General features: G+C 36.3%; 1 protein-coding gene across 9 annotated transcripts in view; it reads left to right on the top strand.

Moving 5' to 3' along the window:
- Window positions 1-20,342, top strand: part of MON2 (MON2 regulator of endosome-to-Golgi trafficking) — a 117,035-nt gene that overhangs the window by 33,288 nt on the left and 63,405 nt on the right. For all 9 annotated transcript variants that reach the window (XM_075148693.1, XM_075148681.1, XM_075148654.1 and 6 more), the window contains 14 exons: window positions 1,044-1,125; window positions 1,847-2,028; window positions 3,261-3,373; window positions 3,970-4,074; window positions 4,329-4,409; window positions 4,497-4,570; window positions 4,649-4,739; window positions 6,070-6,171; window positions 8,416-8,526; window positions 9,307-9,482; window positions 12,707-12,869; window positions 13,388-13,681; window positions 14,427-14,625; window positions 16,493-17,121. In XM_075148693.1, coding sequence (XP_075004794.1) covers window positions 1,044-1,125; window positions 1,847-2,028; window positions 3,261-3,373; window positions 3,970-4,074; window positions 4,329-4,409; window positions 4,497-4,570; window positions 4,649-4,739; window positions 6,070-6,171; window positions 8,416-8,526; window positions 9,307-9,482; window positions 12,707-12,869; window positions 13,388-13,681; window positions 14,427-14,625; window positions 16,493-17,121 — 2,402 coding nt within the window. The remainder of the gene's footprint in view (window positions 1-1,043; window positions 1,126-1,846; window positions 2,029-3,260; window positions 3,374-3,969; window positions 4,075-4,328; window positions 4,410-4,496; window positions 4,571-4,648; window positions 4,740-6,069; window positions 6,172-8,415; window positions 8,527-9,306; window positions 9,483-12,706; window positions 12,870-13,387; window positions 13,682-14,426; window positions 14,626-16,492; window positions 17,122-20,342) is intronic.

A 20,342-nucleotide genomic window follows, 5' to 3' on the forward strand; every position in this document is an offset into this window, starting at 1 on the left:
TATGGTGTATTAATACTGTTTTACATGTATGGATGTGGGATGTGAGGGAGAGATAACAGGCATGCTGTTCTCCAGAACTACTATTCTGCCTTCCTGTGTCCTTAATTCTGCTTAACACTGAGATCCAAGGTCACAAGAGACAGCCTGACTGAGAGAAATATGGCAGTTACAACCACATTAAAAGAAAAACGTATTTCTAGTAACAAGACAGAAAGATGTTTTAATGGAGAGATTTTAAGTAAGATGGAAGTAGTTAGGGAAGAACTTCTTTAGAAGCAGAAGTAATAGGAACTGAGGCTTGTATTTCTGTAACATATGAGGAGTCTGTATATGTACGTACAGAACGACTTGGCTCGCAAGAGTGATTTTGGCTTGAGTAGCAGGAAGCCGAGGCTCTAGTGCTGGAGTTTGTGCCGAGGCACGAAGGCTGCAGAAGGGAGAGGAAAGGGGTTTGTCCCGAGCGCTGCCCGCGGCCTGGGGAGTGTAGAGCTCTCCATGGTGCTGCAGGCAACCCCGGCTCAGCCCAGGCTCATGGCACGGCGTGGTAGAGGGAGGGAGGGAGGTGTAGAAACAATACGGGCAGATTAATGGGTCTGTTAGACCTATTTTTTTTTTTTCATATTAAATTAAAGAAATGAAAAAAATACAGAGAATTATAAATACCAGGGGAGAGTATTTTTCCTTCACTGCAAAATTTCAGTGAGTTTCTTGTCCCACATTTATGCACTTCTGAATGTTTATTTTTACAGACAAAGATTAAAAATAGTTTTTATATATCTTTGTAAGATCTTTTTGGTGTAATTTAGAATAAGCATTGCCTTGGTGACATTTTTTACTTTAGCAATGTTACTTTAAATGTGACTGTTTAAATGGTACTGGTGTGAGTGTGTGTGTGTATACACATATATGTGTCTGTGTAAACATACATATAAAAACACACTTTAAAAGACGCAGTAGCGAGCATTTTGTTTGTGATATAATTGAAAGTTATTAAGTAAAATACTGTGTTTCTGCTATAAACAAGTGTATGTATTTCTTTCAAGTTAGCAGAGCTGTCTGGGAAGAAATGGTGAATGCTTGTTGGTGTGGTCTTCTGGCTGCTTTATCCCTCCTACTCGATGCAAGGTATTTGGTCTTTCATTTCTCTTGATTTTTCGAAGATGACATTCCTAGCTATATTTTGAACTGACTTTGATACCGGTCAAGTTGTCAGTTGCATGAGAGAGTGCTGTTCATGGCACCTGAGCAGACAGATTTGTGGGTTAGTGATGGCTAGACTGAGTGAGAATCTGTTAAGAGTAAATGACACAGAAGTCTCCAGAAGTCTAGCATCGACCTTTAATGTATTTCAATATAGAACAATTAATGACATTTTTAAAGGCTTGCATTTAAACTATTTAAATTATCTTTACTCCTTTTTGCTTTGACTGAACGTTTCAACACATTGAAGAGATTCTACCCATGTCCTGATTACTGTTGATAAGAGACTAAACAATGTCTCAGTACTGTTAGTTTTGTGCAGTCTTTGAAGTGGAAAAAACTGTTTACTAGGTAATAACTTTGGTAACTTAATTGTCTCTTTCAAAGAGTCTTTAGTTATCAAACATCATTTTCTGAAATTAGTGTTAAATACCTCCTCATAGTCTCCTTTGCCAAGTCATTTAGAACTAAAAACCAATTTTATAGGAAATGGTTCTGAAGAATTTTGTTGATTAGTTATGCTTGCTCTTCAGTATTTGTAGTGTTGACAGATTTAAAGTATATATTCTCATTGCTTTCAGTTTTGGTTAGCTGCCTGCTTCTGTGCCATGGATTAATTCTTACTAAACGATGTGTACTCTTTCAGCACTGATGAAGCTGCCACTGAAAATATTCTAAAAGCAGAATTGACCATGGCTGCACTTTGTGGAAGACTGGGTCTTGTAACATCCAGAGATGCCTTTATCACTGCCATTTGCAAAGGATCCTTGCCTCCTCACTATGCCCTTACTGTATTAAACAGCACAACTACAGCTCTGTCCAGCAAATGTAAGTATATAGGTTTTCCATAATTGTGTTTCCACGTATTGTCCTCTAAACCCAAGTTTTCTCAGGGTGTGATTGCAAAGATACGCAACTGTAGTATTTGGCTATACTAAATTATGTTAGAATCCTCAGACAGAATCTAGACTGCCTGCTTTCCAGAACTGGTTAGTCTTGCAGCGTCTGCTGGGTATCCTAAAACTTCCTGAATGCTTAGCATATGTCAGAAGTTCATATTCTAAGGAGATCTGTCTGTAATCGTAAAGGTCTGTTAGGATATGCAATTAAGACATTCAAATTCTGAAAAGGTCTCTGGGCAACTCAGATACCTAAAAGTTGGCTAGAACATCCTGCATTTGTGGTGTACTACAGTCTTTTCTACAGTTGTCTAGTGGTGGTAGTACTTACTGCATAAATGGAAGATCTTAAATTCTGGGCTCTGTTCAGCTTACAGAAAGTTGAATTAATGCTTCCCACATCCTGAGAGAATGTTGTAATTCATGGGATATGCCAGTTGAGGATGTACTCTGTTTCTAATTTTGAAAATTAATTACTATGTATCGAGAAATGCAACTACCTGGAGAATATGCAGATGGATCTAATATTAGACCTCTTAATATAAAACAAAAATACCTTATTCTTGGAACAAGGACCAGCACCTTTACTCCAGCCCACAAGCTAAGTGTATTGTTAGATCGTAACTGTGAAGCAGTATGCGTGACTAAGCTACACGAATCTCTATGGAAATGAAGCAGTGAACTTAAGTTATTTTATAGAGGTTACTCTTCTTTTTACAGGTGAGTTATAAAATGGGTGTCCTGAAGTCCTGTATTGGTAAAATATCACAACATAGCATTCACGATGCCTTCATTTACTGAGTGCACTAGTACAATGGTAGCACACAGTGATACCATTTACACACAATTACCACAGATAACTAAGTTGAGACATAGTCTAATGCTCGTATCTTAACACAAATATTTCAGTCTTGACATAAAATGTATTAATGTATTGCAAGCAATATTTAACAGTTAGTGAGAGGGAGTAATTACTGGCTCGTTTAACTCCGTAAGGCAATGACATAATAATCTAAATATAACTAAAAGTCTCAAAGTGAGCTACCTTAAAGCTAATACTGTGAAAGAATTCTCTGGAGTGTGTTTGCGAGAAGGTGGTTGTTACTACAAGTAAGTACTGGATTTTCAATGTAGATTTTTTTCTTTTCAATTTTCCTCTAGCATATTCCATTCAGGGACAGAATGTTCAAATGATCAGTCCCTCAAGCGAGTCTCATCAGCAAGTTGTAGCAGTAGGGCAACCCTTAGCTCTTCAGCCACAGGGAACAGTAATGGTAAGTACAACTTGTAAGTGATCTCATCCTGCTTAACTGCTTCTTTTGGCATCTCAGTGTGTCTCAAAAACAGGCAACAGATAACCATAATTTTTAAGAATGCTGTTTATCTGAAATATTATCCTGAGCTTTTAATTTGGAACAGCCCTGGACAGCAAAGTTCTCTAACTGTAAAAGAAGACTTATTCTTGGTTTTTTATCTGACTCTTAGCTCAGCAGCTCCCATCCATTCCGTTTGAAAAACCCTAGGTCTCAGCTCTGTTATGTGCCTGTGTGTGAAGGTTCACTTATATGTTTTTTTTTTTAAGATAGACCCTGATTTTGTGGAGCAGATGCACTGAAAGCTGGAGTACTTGAACTTGTGTCTTTGATAATAATGTGAAGCTGGGGGGAGAGGGCAGTGATCAAATTCAACCCCAGCAAGATAAGAAGAAGGAGAGATACTGAACTACTTCTCTAAAAAAGATACATTGCATCAGTGCAAACAAAATGTAGTCTTTAAGCTATTTAGTAAAAAATTTCAAGTTTCCTAGAAACACTCTTATTGTAGAATAATAAAAATCATGTGGTCATTTGTGGTTTTTTTTTTTTTTTAGCTGACTTCCAAAAATATCCAGTGTATGAGGACGTTACTCAACTTAGCTCACTGCCACGGAGCCGTTCTTGGTACGTCGTGGCAACTTGTCCTGGCTACTCTTCAGGTATAATAGGAAATACTTATGCCTTGCTTTTATGCCTTGCTTTTTTGCCATAACTTGGTTTTGAGTTTTTATGTGAGCAACAGAAGAAGCTTTGACTCTACTCATGGTGTACTTTGAATTGCCTTGAGTAAGTATTGTAGCATTTCCCTTAAATTCTGTTTGGCTGGAAGGCTGCCAGCTAGCTCGAGTACAATGTTAGTTTCCTCCCTGCCTGAAAAGGCTTTTCTGCTGAAAATGGTCCTTTTGTATTTCAGCATCTTGTCTGGATTCTGGGACTGAAGCCTGGTGTTGGGGGTGCATTAAAACCTGGAAGAGCTGTAGAAGGGCCCAGCACAGTAAGCATGATTATTCATTTTACAGTTAATGATTATGCAGTATTTTCTATTGCAATCTATAAGACACATTTCTGTCTCTTTTTCAAGGTTCTGACTACAGCAGTTATGACTGATCTGCCAGTTATATCCAACATACTTTCAAGGCTTTTTGAAAGCTCACAGTAAGAAACCTTAACTTATAATTAAAATAATGTGTGTATATCAAACTTCGCAGTGTTTTGATAGCTGTTATTTTTCAGGTACCTTGACGATGTGTCTTTACATCACTTAATAAACGCTCTTTGCTCCTTGTCTCTGGAAGCCATGGATATGGCCTATGGAAACAATAAGGTATAAAAAGAGTTCTTTATTTTCTTTTTAGATGTTTTTGTGAAACAGGCAGAAGACTTGTACATTAATCCTTTAAGCTAACTATTTCTAATATTAAGACAGTAATACATTTGATATTCTAGAGTGAAAAATAAATAATGAACTAAAGAATGTCTTGTTTATAATGGTTCATACAGTTACTATATTCTCTGAACATTCTCGTGTTCCTGCTATGTTTTTTGTTAACTAAGGAATGTCATGTGTTTGCATTAATCAGATTGTGGGTGGATAAAACTTTTAAAAGCCCTTGTAATTTCAGAGGTTAGGGATTCTGAATTACATAGTATGTTCTGTGAGGTGCTCATTTTCATTTCAATTTTCTTTTATAATATATTTCAGAAAAAGCCTGACAATTTAGATATTAAAAACCCCCTGATAATCCATATTTACTTGGGAAAATGATAGTATTCCTGTCAGCCTCAGTAAACAATCTTTAGCCCAGAAAGGTTAAAGACCCTGTGATTGAATAAGATTGAGTATATATTCTCCTAGTCATAATCTAATCCCAGAGGAGAGTTTCTGAAAGTTTTTCCTTGATGTATTACACTAGGGATAATGATGACAGAAAATATGCTTTATAATATCTGACAATTACAGCAACAAAGAATGAATTAAAATAAGCAAAGCTGGTTTTTAAAATCAGTTTGAAATGAGAATAAAAAATAAGCAGAAATGGGAACAGAGAATAATTCCAGCACAACAGTCATTTTGAATATATGTTGATTTAAAAAAAAAAAAAATTTTAAAAGATGCTTATCACAAATATTTGCATATGTATTTGATGATTGGGAAATTTATCATATTCCTGCAGGGCATTTATGAAGCCAATAGAAGATAAAACATACGGGGATTCTTAAATGAAATACTCTATATTGTTTGTTCATATATAATTTTAACTTTAAAAGTTGTGATGGGAAAAAGGCTATTTTGCTAGTAAAGTATGTTATAAAACTGGTTGGAGGGAGGACTATGTAAAAATTAGAGTTTTGAAAGGAATATCAGTGCTCTGATTATTGTCAAATTTGGAGGAAACTATATGAAAAATTATGAAAGAAGTATTCTTCATGGTGGGCTGTTGCTACCCCCTTGTGGCTTCTCATGAAGTACTGCAGGTGCTGTGGAAACTTCCCAGCCATGCTACCTAAGCTGTTGTGACAGCGTTCACAGCCTACAAAACACAGTACTTCAGTGAGATTAGTTGCACCTTAATTTATAAACGATAATCTAGCAAAAGGCTCTGACATTATCTGAGTTACATCGAAATCACGTGTTCAAATTCCATTCCATTAAGGAACCATCGCTTTTTGCTGTTGCTAAATTACTGGAAACAGGACTAGTTAACATGCACAGGATTGAGATTCTTTGGAGACCTCTGACCGGTCATCTTCTGGAGGTAATTAATTGCTTTTATCAGTTGTAGAACTAGAACCAGAACTTAGTTTGTATTAATAAAGATCTTGTGGAAATGCATTTTTAAAGTGTAATTTTTAAAAAAAAAAATCTAAATTGTATTTACTTTGTTTTTGCAACTTGAGTGCATCACAATTTGAATTTAAAAGTGAATTTATATAGTTAAATTCCAATATTTTAATATCTTTTATTGACTTTGTCTTTATGGTGCTGTCAGTTTTCATAAGTTTTAAACACAGCAATGTTTAAAATGGTCAATTTATTATACTTAAATGTGTTATAATTAAGGTAACACAAACATGTTTCACTTTGGATTCACATAGTACAAATATCTAGGAAGATTTTAAGGCATGTTTTTGTGTCCTTACCAGATAGATTGAAGCCATTAGATTTATTAACAAAGGGTTGGTTTGTTTTAAAAAAGTTTAAGCTAACATTTTGAACGGTCTCTTTTTAAGAGAATACTGTACAAATATAAAAATAGGTGTCATAATCCTATTTCAATTTCTTAAGTATTTTAACTTCAACATGAAATATATGCTCCAACAAGGAAAAAGAATCTTAAATTTTGAATTTGAAATTAAAAACAGGTGACGGAATGTAATTGTAAAGTTTTAATTCTCTACACAGATATGTAGAAGAGTGAAATGCAAGAACAGGGTTAGACTTAAAGTGGGTAAAGGAGAAAGCTTTTCTTCCTCATTTTCCAGAAAGTATCAGACACTTCCTTAGAACCAGTGCATTATTTCAAACAGTATTAAGGATTGGCCATCTCTAACCTTATTTATGGACATCATCTCCACTTAATCTTTTATGTAGGAGAAGAAATTTGGATACTTAGGGGTTTAAAGACTTAAAGCACCGGCATCTCTCTCTTGCCTTTTTTTCCTCTCCAAGACAATAAGGTTCACCATCCACATCTTGAGACTCTGTGTTTTCATCTAGTAAGCAGTCTGTTTCAGTCTGTTATCCATTGTGGGTATTTGCCACTGTTTTGTAGGACATACACAGTCCATTTCAACTTCTTTTAAAGTACTGCCTTATTTCCTTTTAAACCTAAGTCGTTGCGGTACAATAAGGAAGGAGAAAACACCAGCTGCAAATTCAATTAAACACAACCTGAGGGAAGAATTCGTTCCTTGTCTCTGTAACTGATTACCTGGTCAGATTCAGAGAATCATGAAGTAGTTCAAATTCTCTCTTTTTTATATAAGGTAACAAAAATATAAGTAATTCAGGAGAGCAACTATTTCTTGTCTGCATTTTTTAACGTTAAGCTAGCTCTTCTGCATCGTCCTTTTCAGTTTGGCTAGTGGCTGATAAGGGAATGGTCCACCAACCAAAACCATCAGCCTTCCTTACGATCCTGCCTTGGACTTTGATTCTGGATTCTCACACCATCTGAGCTAGGGCTGGAAGGGTGGGTGGAAATAATTACGTAGAGGTCAATGAAACTGTAGACTTATTTGTTTGAGGGTAAGGTATCAGCTATGGGAGCACAGTTCATACTAGCTATCTATGCAATCTATTTGCACAGTATTTTTAATTTTTCTGTTCTAAAAAAAGCAATTAGCAAAACTACTAGGTTTAGATAATTAGGAGACAGGGAAATGAAGACACACATTTGAAACTTAAGCTTGAAATAGTGTTCGCTATTGTTTTGTCAAGGTTTTGAAATAATGGAGTGTAAGGCTTATTTTACATTCACTATGTAGTTACTTTTTGTATTTGAGAATATAGAAGAGCAAACACTTTCTGTGTTGTCTACTGTCATGCTTCCTCACTTGATTATGTTAAGCAGTGCGTGAAAGATGAAACTTTGAATTTTATAGTAGCTTAAGGCTAAGTTAAATCTGAGAGTTCCAGGCATTCATTGAAGAGTTGCTTGGTGCTTTTTAATCAATCATTATCTGAATTAGCAGTATATTAATTTTGGAAAATGTATTGGCTTGAACTGCTGTGGTTTTCATTATGTTTCCTTCTGTGTCTTTCATTGCTTCCTATTGCTTCCTTATTCAGAAGGTATGTCTGTCCAAAAGATAAAGATTTTTTTACTATTACACCTAACTTTATTATCTAGAGATTTATGGTATTGTTGTAAAAAAAATTTATAATATTGTGTGTAAATTCTAGTAGAATTAAAATATCCTTTTTTTATATATATTACATATATTCAAATCTTGGTTAAATAAAAGTGACTTTAAACAAAACATTGCTGTGTTTTCAGGTCTGTCAGCATCCAAACTCCAGAATGAGAGAATGGGGAGCAGAAGCTTTAACTTCTCTCATTAAAGCAGGACTGACATTCAGCCATGATCCTCCATTATCTCAAAATCAGGTAAAGTTTAAGAGCAGCTGCTTTCCTCCTTTTCTGGAACTTAAAATGAACGTGAAATCAAAATCTTCCCTAGAGGAAGTTTTCTACAGTTCAATGAAAAGGAGGCATTCATAAAGCAACTTTACTATTGAGTTTATAAAGCCTACAGCTGTAACATTCAGATGTAACTATTGAGAATCACCTCATGCATTCTAATGAACTACCCTCCTTCCTTTTTCAAATGCATAACAAAGAGTGGTGATGCTTGCATGTAATGTCCATTTGTTAGAACAAATTATGGATCACCCTCATGAGTGCAAAACAAATCCAGAATGTGTAGAAGTATATATGTGATGTGGTGGCGAGTAAAAAATAAATTGCCTAACCTTCTAAATCACAGCTATTCAATCCGTTATTAATAAAACGTTCTAGTATTTTTACTGAGGTTCAATGGATAGTTTTTTCAAGGTCTCTTTAGTAGGAAGCTGAGTCTAGCCCTGCTGGGTGAGCGTAAAGTTGCATTGTGGTTTTTATGCAACTGTGACAGCATGCTGTAGCTACTTCCTGAGGGACCTGGAGAATGAGGCGGGGGGGAAATGTAGATTTCCTGCTGAGATCCTTTATAAACAGTTTTTTAGAAAGGCCAGTCTGACACTGAGTTTGAACATTTAATGAATGAGTTACTGAAATCATTTAATGAATCTTCAATTGGTACTGTATGTTTTCACTTACTATACATAAAAATAATTAAGGATCAGTTAAATTTTAGCATCCTTAATATGCTTTATTGTTTACTTTTAGAGACTGCAGTTGCTTTTACTGAATCCACTAAAGGAACTGTCAAACATTAGTCATCCTGATATCAGGATCAAGCAGTTGGAGTGTGTGCTACAGATTTTGCAAAGTCAGGGTGACAGCTTAGGACCTGGTTGGCCATTGGTGCTTGGAGTCATGGGGGCAATCCGAAGTGATCAGGGGTAAGTGATGGAAATAATCATGTAAAATAAGAACAGTAGAAAGAATTCTGCTTTTATTTTCTTATTTTAATAACCACTTTGATAATAGCCATAATTTTCATTGTCATTTTTAGCTTATGAACAATTTTACTCAACAAAAAACAGTTTTTAATTTTTCCTGTAGCACACTTTTATTTTACTGAATTAATCTTTCAGAAGACGAGAGTATTGTTCCACTCTACCCTCTCCTGTGGTCAGCATGCAGTATACACTGAGGAGTACTCCTTGTGCCAATTCATTTGATCTTAACCATATGCTGGACACATCTCTAGTGCTTGCAGATAATTCTTTGTGACTGAGCTGTTGCTCACAGTTCCTCTGTTGTTTCTTTTTCTTCTTAAATCTTTGGGTAGTCTCTAGTGTGTGTCGTCTTCTGAACGCTCTCTCTTTTTGTTGAAGTCTTCCTCCCTAAATGGCTGCTGGTTGCACAAGGATGGAAGATTATTTACTTGCTGTGGGTGAATCCCTTGACTGACTGACACAGCTGACTCTGTTGCCAACACAGGGGGAATGTTACTGGTCTGGTCCTCTTTTCCACAAGGGAAAGTGAGAGGTGAAGTTGCAAGGAGTTTTTTTGAAATGAGCAGTGAAATGAACATCTGGCCCTGGAACTGTAAGCACCAAGAACTATACCCACACACTTAGACCATACTTAGTCAAGACTAGCACCAGGATAGCTCAGCAAGTAACTCTGGTATCAGAAGAATTCACCTTGGCATATCTCTCCTTTTGCCCCAAGCTTCTGTCTTCTGGCCGTATGAAGACCTCCTAAAGCCCCTTCAAACGCTTGAAGGATTTTGCTCTTGTACCAGTATTGCTTGCTCTGGCAGTGGTACTCACCAAAATTCCCAAAGATGTTGGCATTCTTGGTTGTGAGCATCCTCTTTTTGGTAACCATGCTTCCTTTGGTACCCGCTGTTGCCACGCTTGGTGCAATCTGTTCTGTGGTTCCTACATGCCTTTTGATTTTCACTGTAGTTGTTGATGGATGAGAACCAACACAGATTCCTTCTCAAGACAGTCTTCAGATCCTTTTACATCTCAAACCCATACCTCACTGGCAGATATCTCAAGATGTTCCTAAGATCTTGTGTTATATCTTAGTCTCCTCCTATAAAGCATATAGAATAATCTACTTTTCTTCAACTACATAGCAGTGTTTGCCCACATCATACCAACTACAGCAGGAAAAAAAATGAAGCAAGCCTCCTTTTCCTTGGGAAACAATTGAACTTCTTGCCTCACTTACAGCTGTGAGCACAAGATGCAGGCACTATTATCATACTTTAAATATAAACTTATTGATCATGAGACTTTCTTCACAAGTATCGTCCCTCTGGTCAGTGAACATCCTGGATTCCAGGACAGAAATCCATTTACCTTCCAGGAGAACTTCTTGCCAGGCTGCCGAAAATACAGAAGATGCCATTTTGAGGGCCAGTGATACTTGGGTCACTTTTTGATTGTACGGTACTAACCTGCCAAATGAAAAGAATTCTTTCTTTGAAGAATTTTTCAATGGGATGCCGCTGTTTATTTGAGGGATAGATAAAGCCCTATATGATCTTAAGTTTTCAAGCTAAGCTTAAGTTTTTTGCATTTATAATTTACTTTTTTGGTGACCGCCTATAACATTAAGGACAATTTTACATTTTGAAGAGCTGTATTGCTGTTGCCACTTGCATGAGGGACTTTGGAACCTTTCTCCAAACACATAGTAGTGTGGACATTAATTGGGAAGTGAACTGTTTTGAATTTGTTCTAGTGGCTTTGCATTTGAAGATTCGAAAGAGAGGTTACTTTCCCATTGACTCAGCTCTTCAAAATGAGTAGTGTAACTATACTTTCATTTCCTGCCTCCTTCCCTTCTCTCTTAGAGTCCTTGAAGGTCACATACCTCTGGAACTTTGTAGTGGACAGGGAACTGCAGCAGTTTTGGGTGTGTTTCACTTTATAGACTCCTGTAACGAATGTGGGGGAAAGTAGTGTGTGAGCATTTCCTCCATGAGTATAGCAATGATAAATCCTTTGATCTTATGTGGTAGGATGGATGTCTCTCTGCAGTATGCATCATATTAGAGAATTATTAGTTATTCCATTATTGTCCATGTGAAATTTCTTGTGCATTCCTCTGGCTTCCATATCATGTTGGCTGTTACAATACAGTGGAAATGGCCCACCTATGATTTTCATTTGGAATTAATTGAAAAAAATTATTATTTTATTTAGGATTCTGAAATATGTAACTGACACATCTGTATTCTGAATTTTTTCCTGGGATATATATTCTGAAAGACACTAAGTTTCTGTATTACAAACCTTTGGAATTTTTTCTTTTGTACATTAAACATTAAGTGTTAAAAAAAAAAAACTACTGTGAAATTTAAATGCAGCTTCCCTATTTTGTATTATCTACACTCCACCACTCCTTTTGATTCCTTCATTTTGTCTCTCACTAAGCAAGGTTTTAGTTATAGATGACCTTGCTGCTTCTGAGAGCTCCTTCTCACAAACCTTTTCCATACTACATTTTTATTTTATGTTTGCATTCAGAATTTAATTCTGAAGGCAAAGTATTTATTAAAGATCTATTTAATGGCAGATACTTTGAAAAGATTTTGTCTAACATAATATAGTATTGAAGCAAGTAAGACTACCATTATGTTAGCATACATCTTCTCTAATAAATAAAACACATTTTTCCCACCTGTTTGGCATACTTTAAGTAATTTATAATTGCTGATAAAATTGTTCAGAACAGCTTACTCTTTGGAAGACTATCATGCTCAAACTTAAGCTTTGTTTTGTCCACTGTGGCTTTTTTAGAATGTTTTAGCTGACACATTTGAACTAACAAATCCTAGAACTCTAAAACAGAGAAGTGGACTTTTCTGTATAAAACTAGCTGAGGACCACTGGAAAGTCTAAACTTCAACTTCACTGGCTAGTTAACATGGGCTAAAATACTTCATCAGAATTTGAAGCTTCAACTTAATGTTATATTTCCAAAAACCCTCCAGTTGAACCATTTAAAATGTTGCAAATTCATCTCAAAAACATATTTTTTTTTCCTTTTTTTAAATAATGCTGTCTCCTGAGGTATTGTATTTAAAACATTCCTGTGCTCTTGAAGAAATTTGAAATGAGTGTGTGTGTGTGTTTTGTTTTTGTTTTGTTTTTTTAAGAGAGTCCTTAATACGGACTGCATTCCAGTGTCTTCAGTTGGTTGTGACAGACTTTCTTCCAACAATGCCATGTACTTGTCTACAGATAGTTGTTGAAGTTGCAGGAAGCTTTGGACTTCACAATCAAGAGCTAAATATTAGCTTAACTTCAATTGGTTTGTTGGTGAGTTTTGTATTAACCTACAGTGATGCTGCTTGTGGCTTTCATTTTATTTTCTTCTTGTTTTTTTTAAATGAGAATTAATCTGTAGTCAATTCTACAAATGAAAGCCAAAACCTATTTTTTGAGTTCTTGCTGAACTCCCATGCTGTCATTTGGAATCATATGTAAATTGAGTGATAAATGTAAATTTATCTTTAATCTGTGTGACTCCAGGGTTAGGTAAAGAAATAGTATTGTGTTGTAACCATGTTCATCAGTATCTTATTTTTAATACATTGTTTCGCTTTCTAGTACTTCATGTATAACTGGGGCCTAAAAGCTGAGGCTAAGAAAAATACTTTCTGCACCTTGCAGTATTTATGTACTGATCTTCTTCCATCGGTGTAGGGAAATTAATATCTTGATGTACTTCGCAAAATACTTTTAAATGTGAAAATGAGAAACAATTTATTTCATGATCATTAAAGCCTTATAATATTTTTATTGTACAACAGCCATATGTCTTATTTATTTTGTAGTGGAATATTTCGGATTATTTTTTCCAAAGAGGTGAAATAATTGAAAAGGAGCTAAACAAAGAAGAAGCAGTGTTGCAGAAACAGGCAGAAGAAAAGGGAGTGATGCTGAACAGACCTTTTCATCCTGCACCACCATTTGACTGTCTTTGGTTATGCCTGTATGCCAAACTTGGAGAACTGTGTGTGGATCCCCGACCTGCAGTTAGAAAGAGTGCTGGGCAGACATTGTTTTCTACTATTGGTGCTCATGGAACTTTATTGCAACATTCAACATGGCACACAGTAATATGGAAGGTATGATGTGTAAGCTTCCACTGAAGGTTTTTTTAAATTACATTTCATGTTTTGGTAACAATTGACATGCTATTTTAAGATCAGTTAACTAGTTTATTAAGACTTTTTAAAGATAAGATATGGTGGCAGAAGTCTGATATCGTCTTTTGGGTTGGTTTTTTTTTTTTTCACACTTTCTTTTCGCTGGCCCTTAAAGCCTCTTATGAAGGGTAATTTTTGTATCTTGACCATTTCTTTCTTTCTCAGGAGTTGTATAAAAAGGCTGCTCCCTTCCTGTGAAGATGAATGATCCTTTCTTTGTGCGAAATTATGGTGACATTTGAGGGTTGTGTGATTGGATTGACCTGATATTAGATCTTTTACTTCGCACTCTGTTTTGGCTCTCTTATTTGAGAGGATCCAGCAAATGCCCTGTTCTAGATCACAGTCATGTTGGTTGTGCCTTATGGAAAAAGTCAGGCTGTAGTTGTCTGTTGCACCTGTGAGGTATCTGAGATGCATTGGTTTTAGCCTTCTGTTAGTGCTAACACTGTTCTCAGTGGTTTCGATCATGCTGTTTCTAACCCTTCTCAAGTGAACATCAGTTGGCTGATTCTGCAGGGACTGTTTAGAATAAGGGAATTCTCAAGGTGACACAGTGACAGAAAGGATAATGGAAAAATTACTATTTTTTGTTGTTTTACCATGAATGCAACTATGTTATTTGAAAAGTTGTTTTTTTTTCCTCTTTTTCTGACTATTACAGGTTTTATTTCACCTGTTGGATAGGGTTCGAGAATCTTCTACCACAGCCGACAAAGAGAAGATTGAATCAGGAGGAGGCAACATTCTCATCCATCATTCAAGGGATACAGCTGAGAAACAGTGGGCTGAGACATGGGTGTTAACACTGGCTGGAGTTGCAAGAATATTTAACACCAGGAGATACTTACTGCAGCCTTTAGGTAAAATTTATGGTTTAAAGTTATTGAAAAATACAGTAATAAACTTTCTGCTTTTGTATATTTTTTCAGTTAAAGTACTGGGCAAGAATCTTAATCTTAGCTTAAAAGTGTGTTCTGTTGTGTCTCACCTCAAATGTGATGAAAATTATGGAGTTTTTAATTCATGCTCCTTAGAACCAAAAATCATACGTACCAATTTCATCTTCCGTATCACAGTACTTGAGATTAAATCTCACTAGTCACAATTCTGGGTGCCAAATAGCTTTAATTTATAGTAGCCTGATAACAATAATTTTTCTGTTCTTTTGGTTGTCAGAACATAGTTTTCCTCTTGTCTTTCTAAGGTTATGCAACACTTGCCTAGAACTTTTCTGTGGCATCAGTGTGTGATAACAGTGCTCTTACAATGTAAAGAGGACTCACTTGTAAAGTCAGCGAAGTATACAGCTTAGAAAAGAAGAAAGGGAATTTTTTAATGAAAAGATTGGACTTGTTATGACGTGAAAGATGTTGAGATTACCCACTATTTCAAGTGATTCTTTTTCTCCCCTCATGATACTTCTCCACTGTTTGTCTTGTACAGAGATGTCAGTCTAAGTTACTTTACTGTTGTCCCTAATGCAGCTAACTGAAGTGAGTTCCCTTTTTCTTCTTCTTCCTTAAAATCTTACCTTTCCTTGAAGTTTTTTATTTTTCTTCTATAACTCCTTGGTATCTTTATTTCTTTCTCTTTCTTTTTGTCAGGCTCTGATTTTTTCCTGTTTCTTTTCCGCTTTCTCCTCATAGAAATTAAACATAAGGTCATTTACCAAACTATTGTAAAATATAAAATATTACTACATACAGTTGAACAATGTAAATGTATTGAACTAGAAAATATAATTCAGGATTCATGCCTGTTTTGTACAGGAAAAAATGTTTTGTTTCAGTTTAGGCTTCTAAACAGAAATATTATGATACAATTTCAAAACAGCTTTCATTTCTAGTTTGGTTAACTAGAATTACTTAAATACATTACTTTCAAAAATAAAAATGTGATATAAAGGATGTATAGCTTGCAAAGAAAATTCCTCATTACATTAATATACCTTCACCATCCCATACTATGCAATTAATATATATAACTAGAAATAAGTTGTGTTTTATTTCATTTTAGTTATTTGTGATACTGATATCAACATATTAAGAGCTCTCAAGAGTATTGGTCATTTGCAGAGATCTTAAACATCTTAAACTATATTAAACTTGAGTTAAAACTGAATACAAAATTAAAACATTGCAGGGCTATTTTAATTATTCAAACCCAGTAATTAGTAACATAGAAAATAGATGGTTAATGTTAAATTTAATGAAAATCTCAAACTCCAAAAATGAAATCTTTTTCTACAGTACAATTATCAGAGCATTTTAAAATCAATTCTTTATAAATGCATATATAGATTGTATATATAGATTTGACCTTTAGACTAAAGATTTGACCCTTAATTCCTTGTGTGTGCTTAACACTTTCTGAAATCAACAGGCATCTGGTATGTATAAGAAAAAATCTGTTCACTATCCTGAATAAAGAAAACTTATTTTTCTGATGTGGAATGTGGTATGTGATTTTTTGCTAGCAAATTCCACATAAACATTGATATACTGTTTCATTCTTCATATTTGTGTTTCTCTATCACATTCATTCTTTCTGGTTATGGTTGAATGGATATATTCTGAAAGTCATTCAAGCCACCACCTAACCTCACGAAATTTCTCTGTATTAGAGTAACAAGTACATGAACAGCCTTTTAGAGACAGGGTGGGTGGGAAGGGGTATAGGAAGCCAGTTCCAAGTTGATTTTTTTTCCTCTCTCTTTTTTTTTAATAGGAGACTTTTCCCAAGCCTGGGATGTTCTTCTTGATCACATCCAATCAGCAGCACTCAGCAAAAATAATGAAGTTTCCTTGGCTGCTCTGAAAAGCTTCCAGGAGATCTTACAAATTGTTTCTCCTGTCCGAGACTCAGAAAAGCCTGACACACCACCTGCTATCAATGTTTCTGTACCTGTAGTGGTAGGGACAACAACTGCCACTAGTCTTGGCAGATCATTCATGAGAACTGACTCCATTGGAGAAAGAATAGGAAGATACAATGGATCTGAACCACCTGTAATAACAGATGAGATTGAAGATTTGAATCTTTGGTGGGCAGCCTGGAACAGCTGGTATAGGATTGGTTCAGAAAGTACAAGGCCTCCAATTACTTGTGATAAGTTGACTTTCATTCCCAGCCAGCCTTTTCTTACAGCTTTAATTCAAATATTCCCGGCTCTTTACCAACACATCAAAACTGGTTTCAGCATGGATGATCTCCAAAAGCTGGGTGTCATTTTGCACGGTGCTGTTTCAGTTCCAATCAGTTCTGATGCTTCCCCTTTCATCCTTCCATCTTACACTGAAGCAGTTTTGACAAGTTTACAGGAAGCGGTGCTTACAGCATTAGATGTTTTACAAAAGGTAATAATGTGACTTCAAACGCGTGGTGAAAGGTAAACTGCACTATGTCTCAATTCTTCTTCTCAGAACTATAGTGTGGTGACTTAAACATGAATTTTTGTAATTATTTATAATTTCACAGTGTACTGTATTAGAACAATCAGATTTCCATTCCTGGTGCAACCCAGGTGCTCTGCATTGAAAGGAATGGTTTAATCTTTATGAAATGCACTTTTGCTTGATTGCAGAAATACCTTAAGTGTGGTGGTGTGGTTGTAGCCATTTACTTGTCTATCTAATATTACAGTATTGTACTATTATAAGAGTCTGTACACAGAGTTGAGGGAATAGTCCCCCAAACAGTATTCTTTATGTTGCCCACATACTGCCATAAACAAAGTCCAGAAGAATAGTGATCATGAGAACTTTGGGTTCATGCAAAACATAAAATATACAAAGGTCTCTGGCAGACCACCTACCTTCTTGCCTCTAATCAATTGTTTAAGGAAAAAGCTGCATCTCTGCTTAAGAAATTATTACTGTAGAACTCATCCTCAAAGAGCACCCTTCATGCAAGTGAATCTGTAAACAAATTAGGGTGCCGTTTTTCTGGGGGGAGGGAAAAAAAGGTATTGCTTCTTTCTTTCTGGAGTTGTAAAACATCTTGCAAAATACATTGATCATTCAGAAAACTTATTTATTCAAAAGAAGCAAAGTTGATAATGAATGAGATCATGCATTTATATTATAAGCACTGCTTTAAAAAAAACAACCCCCCCAGCCCCCCAAAAACCTACTTGGGAAATGCCAGAAAAAACCATCCACGTGACCTGACTTAATTCCCTTTGAGCTTTCATGTTATGACTACTTTGCTTAACTATGTGGTCATACCTTTTTTTTTTTTCTTCCCCCTCTCAGACAGGATCCTGCCTCATTTAGCTCATAGAACACATGGCGCCTACTTAATGATCAGCAATTCAGCATCTTGTTTTCTTTTTGCTTAGTGTGGGTTGACTTATCTCATTTAAACTCCACAAGCAAGGCAGAATCATTATCTTGCAGTTATTCCTTTAGTTTATGAGTTTAACAAATATTCATTAATGTATTTTGAGAACAGAGGTATAAGATTAGAGGTTGGTATTAAATCTCAGTGTTGTATGTGGGGATATAAATAACATGAAGTTTTAACACCAATCATATCCACTAAATTTTCATCCTTTTCCTGTCAGGCTTGACCCTTTTGTACCCTTCCTTTTCCTACAGCTCAGCCCTGCCCAGGTCCTGCTTTGCCCACTTAATCACTCCATATATTCATCTCTCAGATTTTTCTGTTTCTTTGTCGGACTCCTTATCCAGATGTTCTTAGCTCCCACAGGCTGCAGGCATTAGCGCTTTTCAAAGAAGGGGTTACCAGAGTTTTTAACATAAGGAAAAACTGCACATTTTTTATACTCTTGTTCTTGTCAAGATGTTAAACTGTTTTAGCTGAAGTTTTCTTAAACAGTAACAGAAGCAATAACTCCCCATGAGAAACAGAGACATCCCCCCTTCCCCTCTCCCAGTCGAAATGTTTAGGATGGCAGTAACAAGCCTTTGCAAATACAGACTTACATAGGAAGTCTTAGGTACCTCAATTTATACAGCACCTCCCAGCCCATCTATAGTTATATTACTAACAGCACAGCACTGAAGTCACTAAAAAAAAATAAGTTAAAGTATGTTTAGACATAGTAAGTTCTGTGAAGTTGCATGTTTACTCCTCTTGGCTATATAACACAGTACAAATCACATGATAAGGCAGCCAGCCAGTGCTGATGTGGAGCTGTGCTGGTTTTGGCTGGGACAGAGTTAATTTTCTTCACAGTAGCTAGTATGGGGCTATGGTTTGGATTTGTGCTGAAAACAGCGTTGATAACACAGGGATGTTTTAGTTATTGCGGAGCAGTGCTCACACAGAGTCAAGGCCTTTTCTGCTTCTCACCCCACCCCACCAGTGAGTAGGCTGGGGGTGCACAAGGAGCTGGGAGGGGACACAGCTGGGACAGCTGACCCCAGCTGACCAAAGGGATATTCCATACCATATGACATCATGCTCAGCATATAAAGCTGGGGGAAGAAGAAGGAAGGGGGGACATTCGGAGTTATGGCATTTGTCTTGCCAAGTAACCGTTACACATGATGGAGCCCTGCTTTCCTGGAGATGGCTGAACACCTGCCTGCCGATGGGAAGTAGGGAATGAATTCCTTGTTCTCGTTTACTTATACGCGCAGCTTTTGCTTTACTTGTTAAACTGTCTTTATCTCAACCCATGAGTTTTCTCACTTTCACCCTTCCGATTCTCTCCCCATCCCACCGGGGGGGGAGTGAGCGAGCGGCTGGCGTTAAACCACGAGAGGAGCAAAGGCCATTCATCAGATGGTTTTGCTGGAGGCCACAGTATCTTCCTCCTCTGTTAAAATGAGTTAATACTCTCAGGAGTACACACAGAAACTAGTGGAACAGTTAAAGAAGAGTATGTAAATACTTGCCCCCTTCTTTTAAACAAAGTGTTTCTTATACGTTAGCATTGCAGGATCACATTAAGTTTTGTTCTTTGCTGGTACAGGAAGATTTGGGTCATTTCTGATTTTCTAAGTTCTGGAACAACCTTGTAATTGGTATAGCATGAAAAAACCCTGACTTTTTTAAGACTGAGCCCCTGACTGGTTTAATAAAGAGATATTATGATGTGATTGCACTAGCAAAGGACATTGCAACTCAAGAATTTAGGATTGGAAGGGAACCTTGATTCTCCTTTCAGACTTCAGTGTGTTGAGCCTATTTTACACCCTTTGTTTTGTTCTTAGTTTTCTTTTTATTCCTCATTAGAACTTGTTTTCTAGTCTTTCACTGCTGTAGTATAAGTGCCTGCTTCATCACTGTAGCTCAGCTAAAGTTTGTACTTAAACCCAAATTCTGTGATGATTTTCACTGCCTCCCTACATTGTCTCTGGGTCAACTCTACAGTGAGCCAGCTGGCTCATCAGACAGAGGAACACAGATACATTTGAATTCTGCCTCTGCAGGCAGTATGGATGCAAACCTCTTGAGCTGTAAGTGTGGTAAACTCCAGGCTATATTTACATACACTGGCAGAAATGATACAGAACTAGCTACGGAGAACTGTAAAAAAAACAGTACTCCATGACAATAGTTGCACTGGAGGTTGTTAGATAAATCTGAACTATTAAAAAATGTGAAG

Source organism: Calonectris borealis, chromosome 1 (genome assembly GCF_964195595.1).
Source record: "Calonectris borealis chromosome 1, bCalBor7.hap1.2, whole genome shotgun sequence".
NCBI classification, from domain to species: domain Eukaryota; kingdom Metazoa; phylum Chordata; class Aves; order Procellariiformes; family Procellariidae; genus Calonectris; species Calonectris borealis.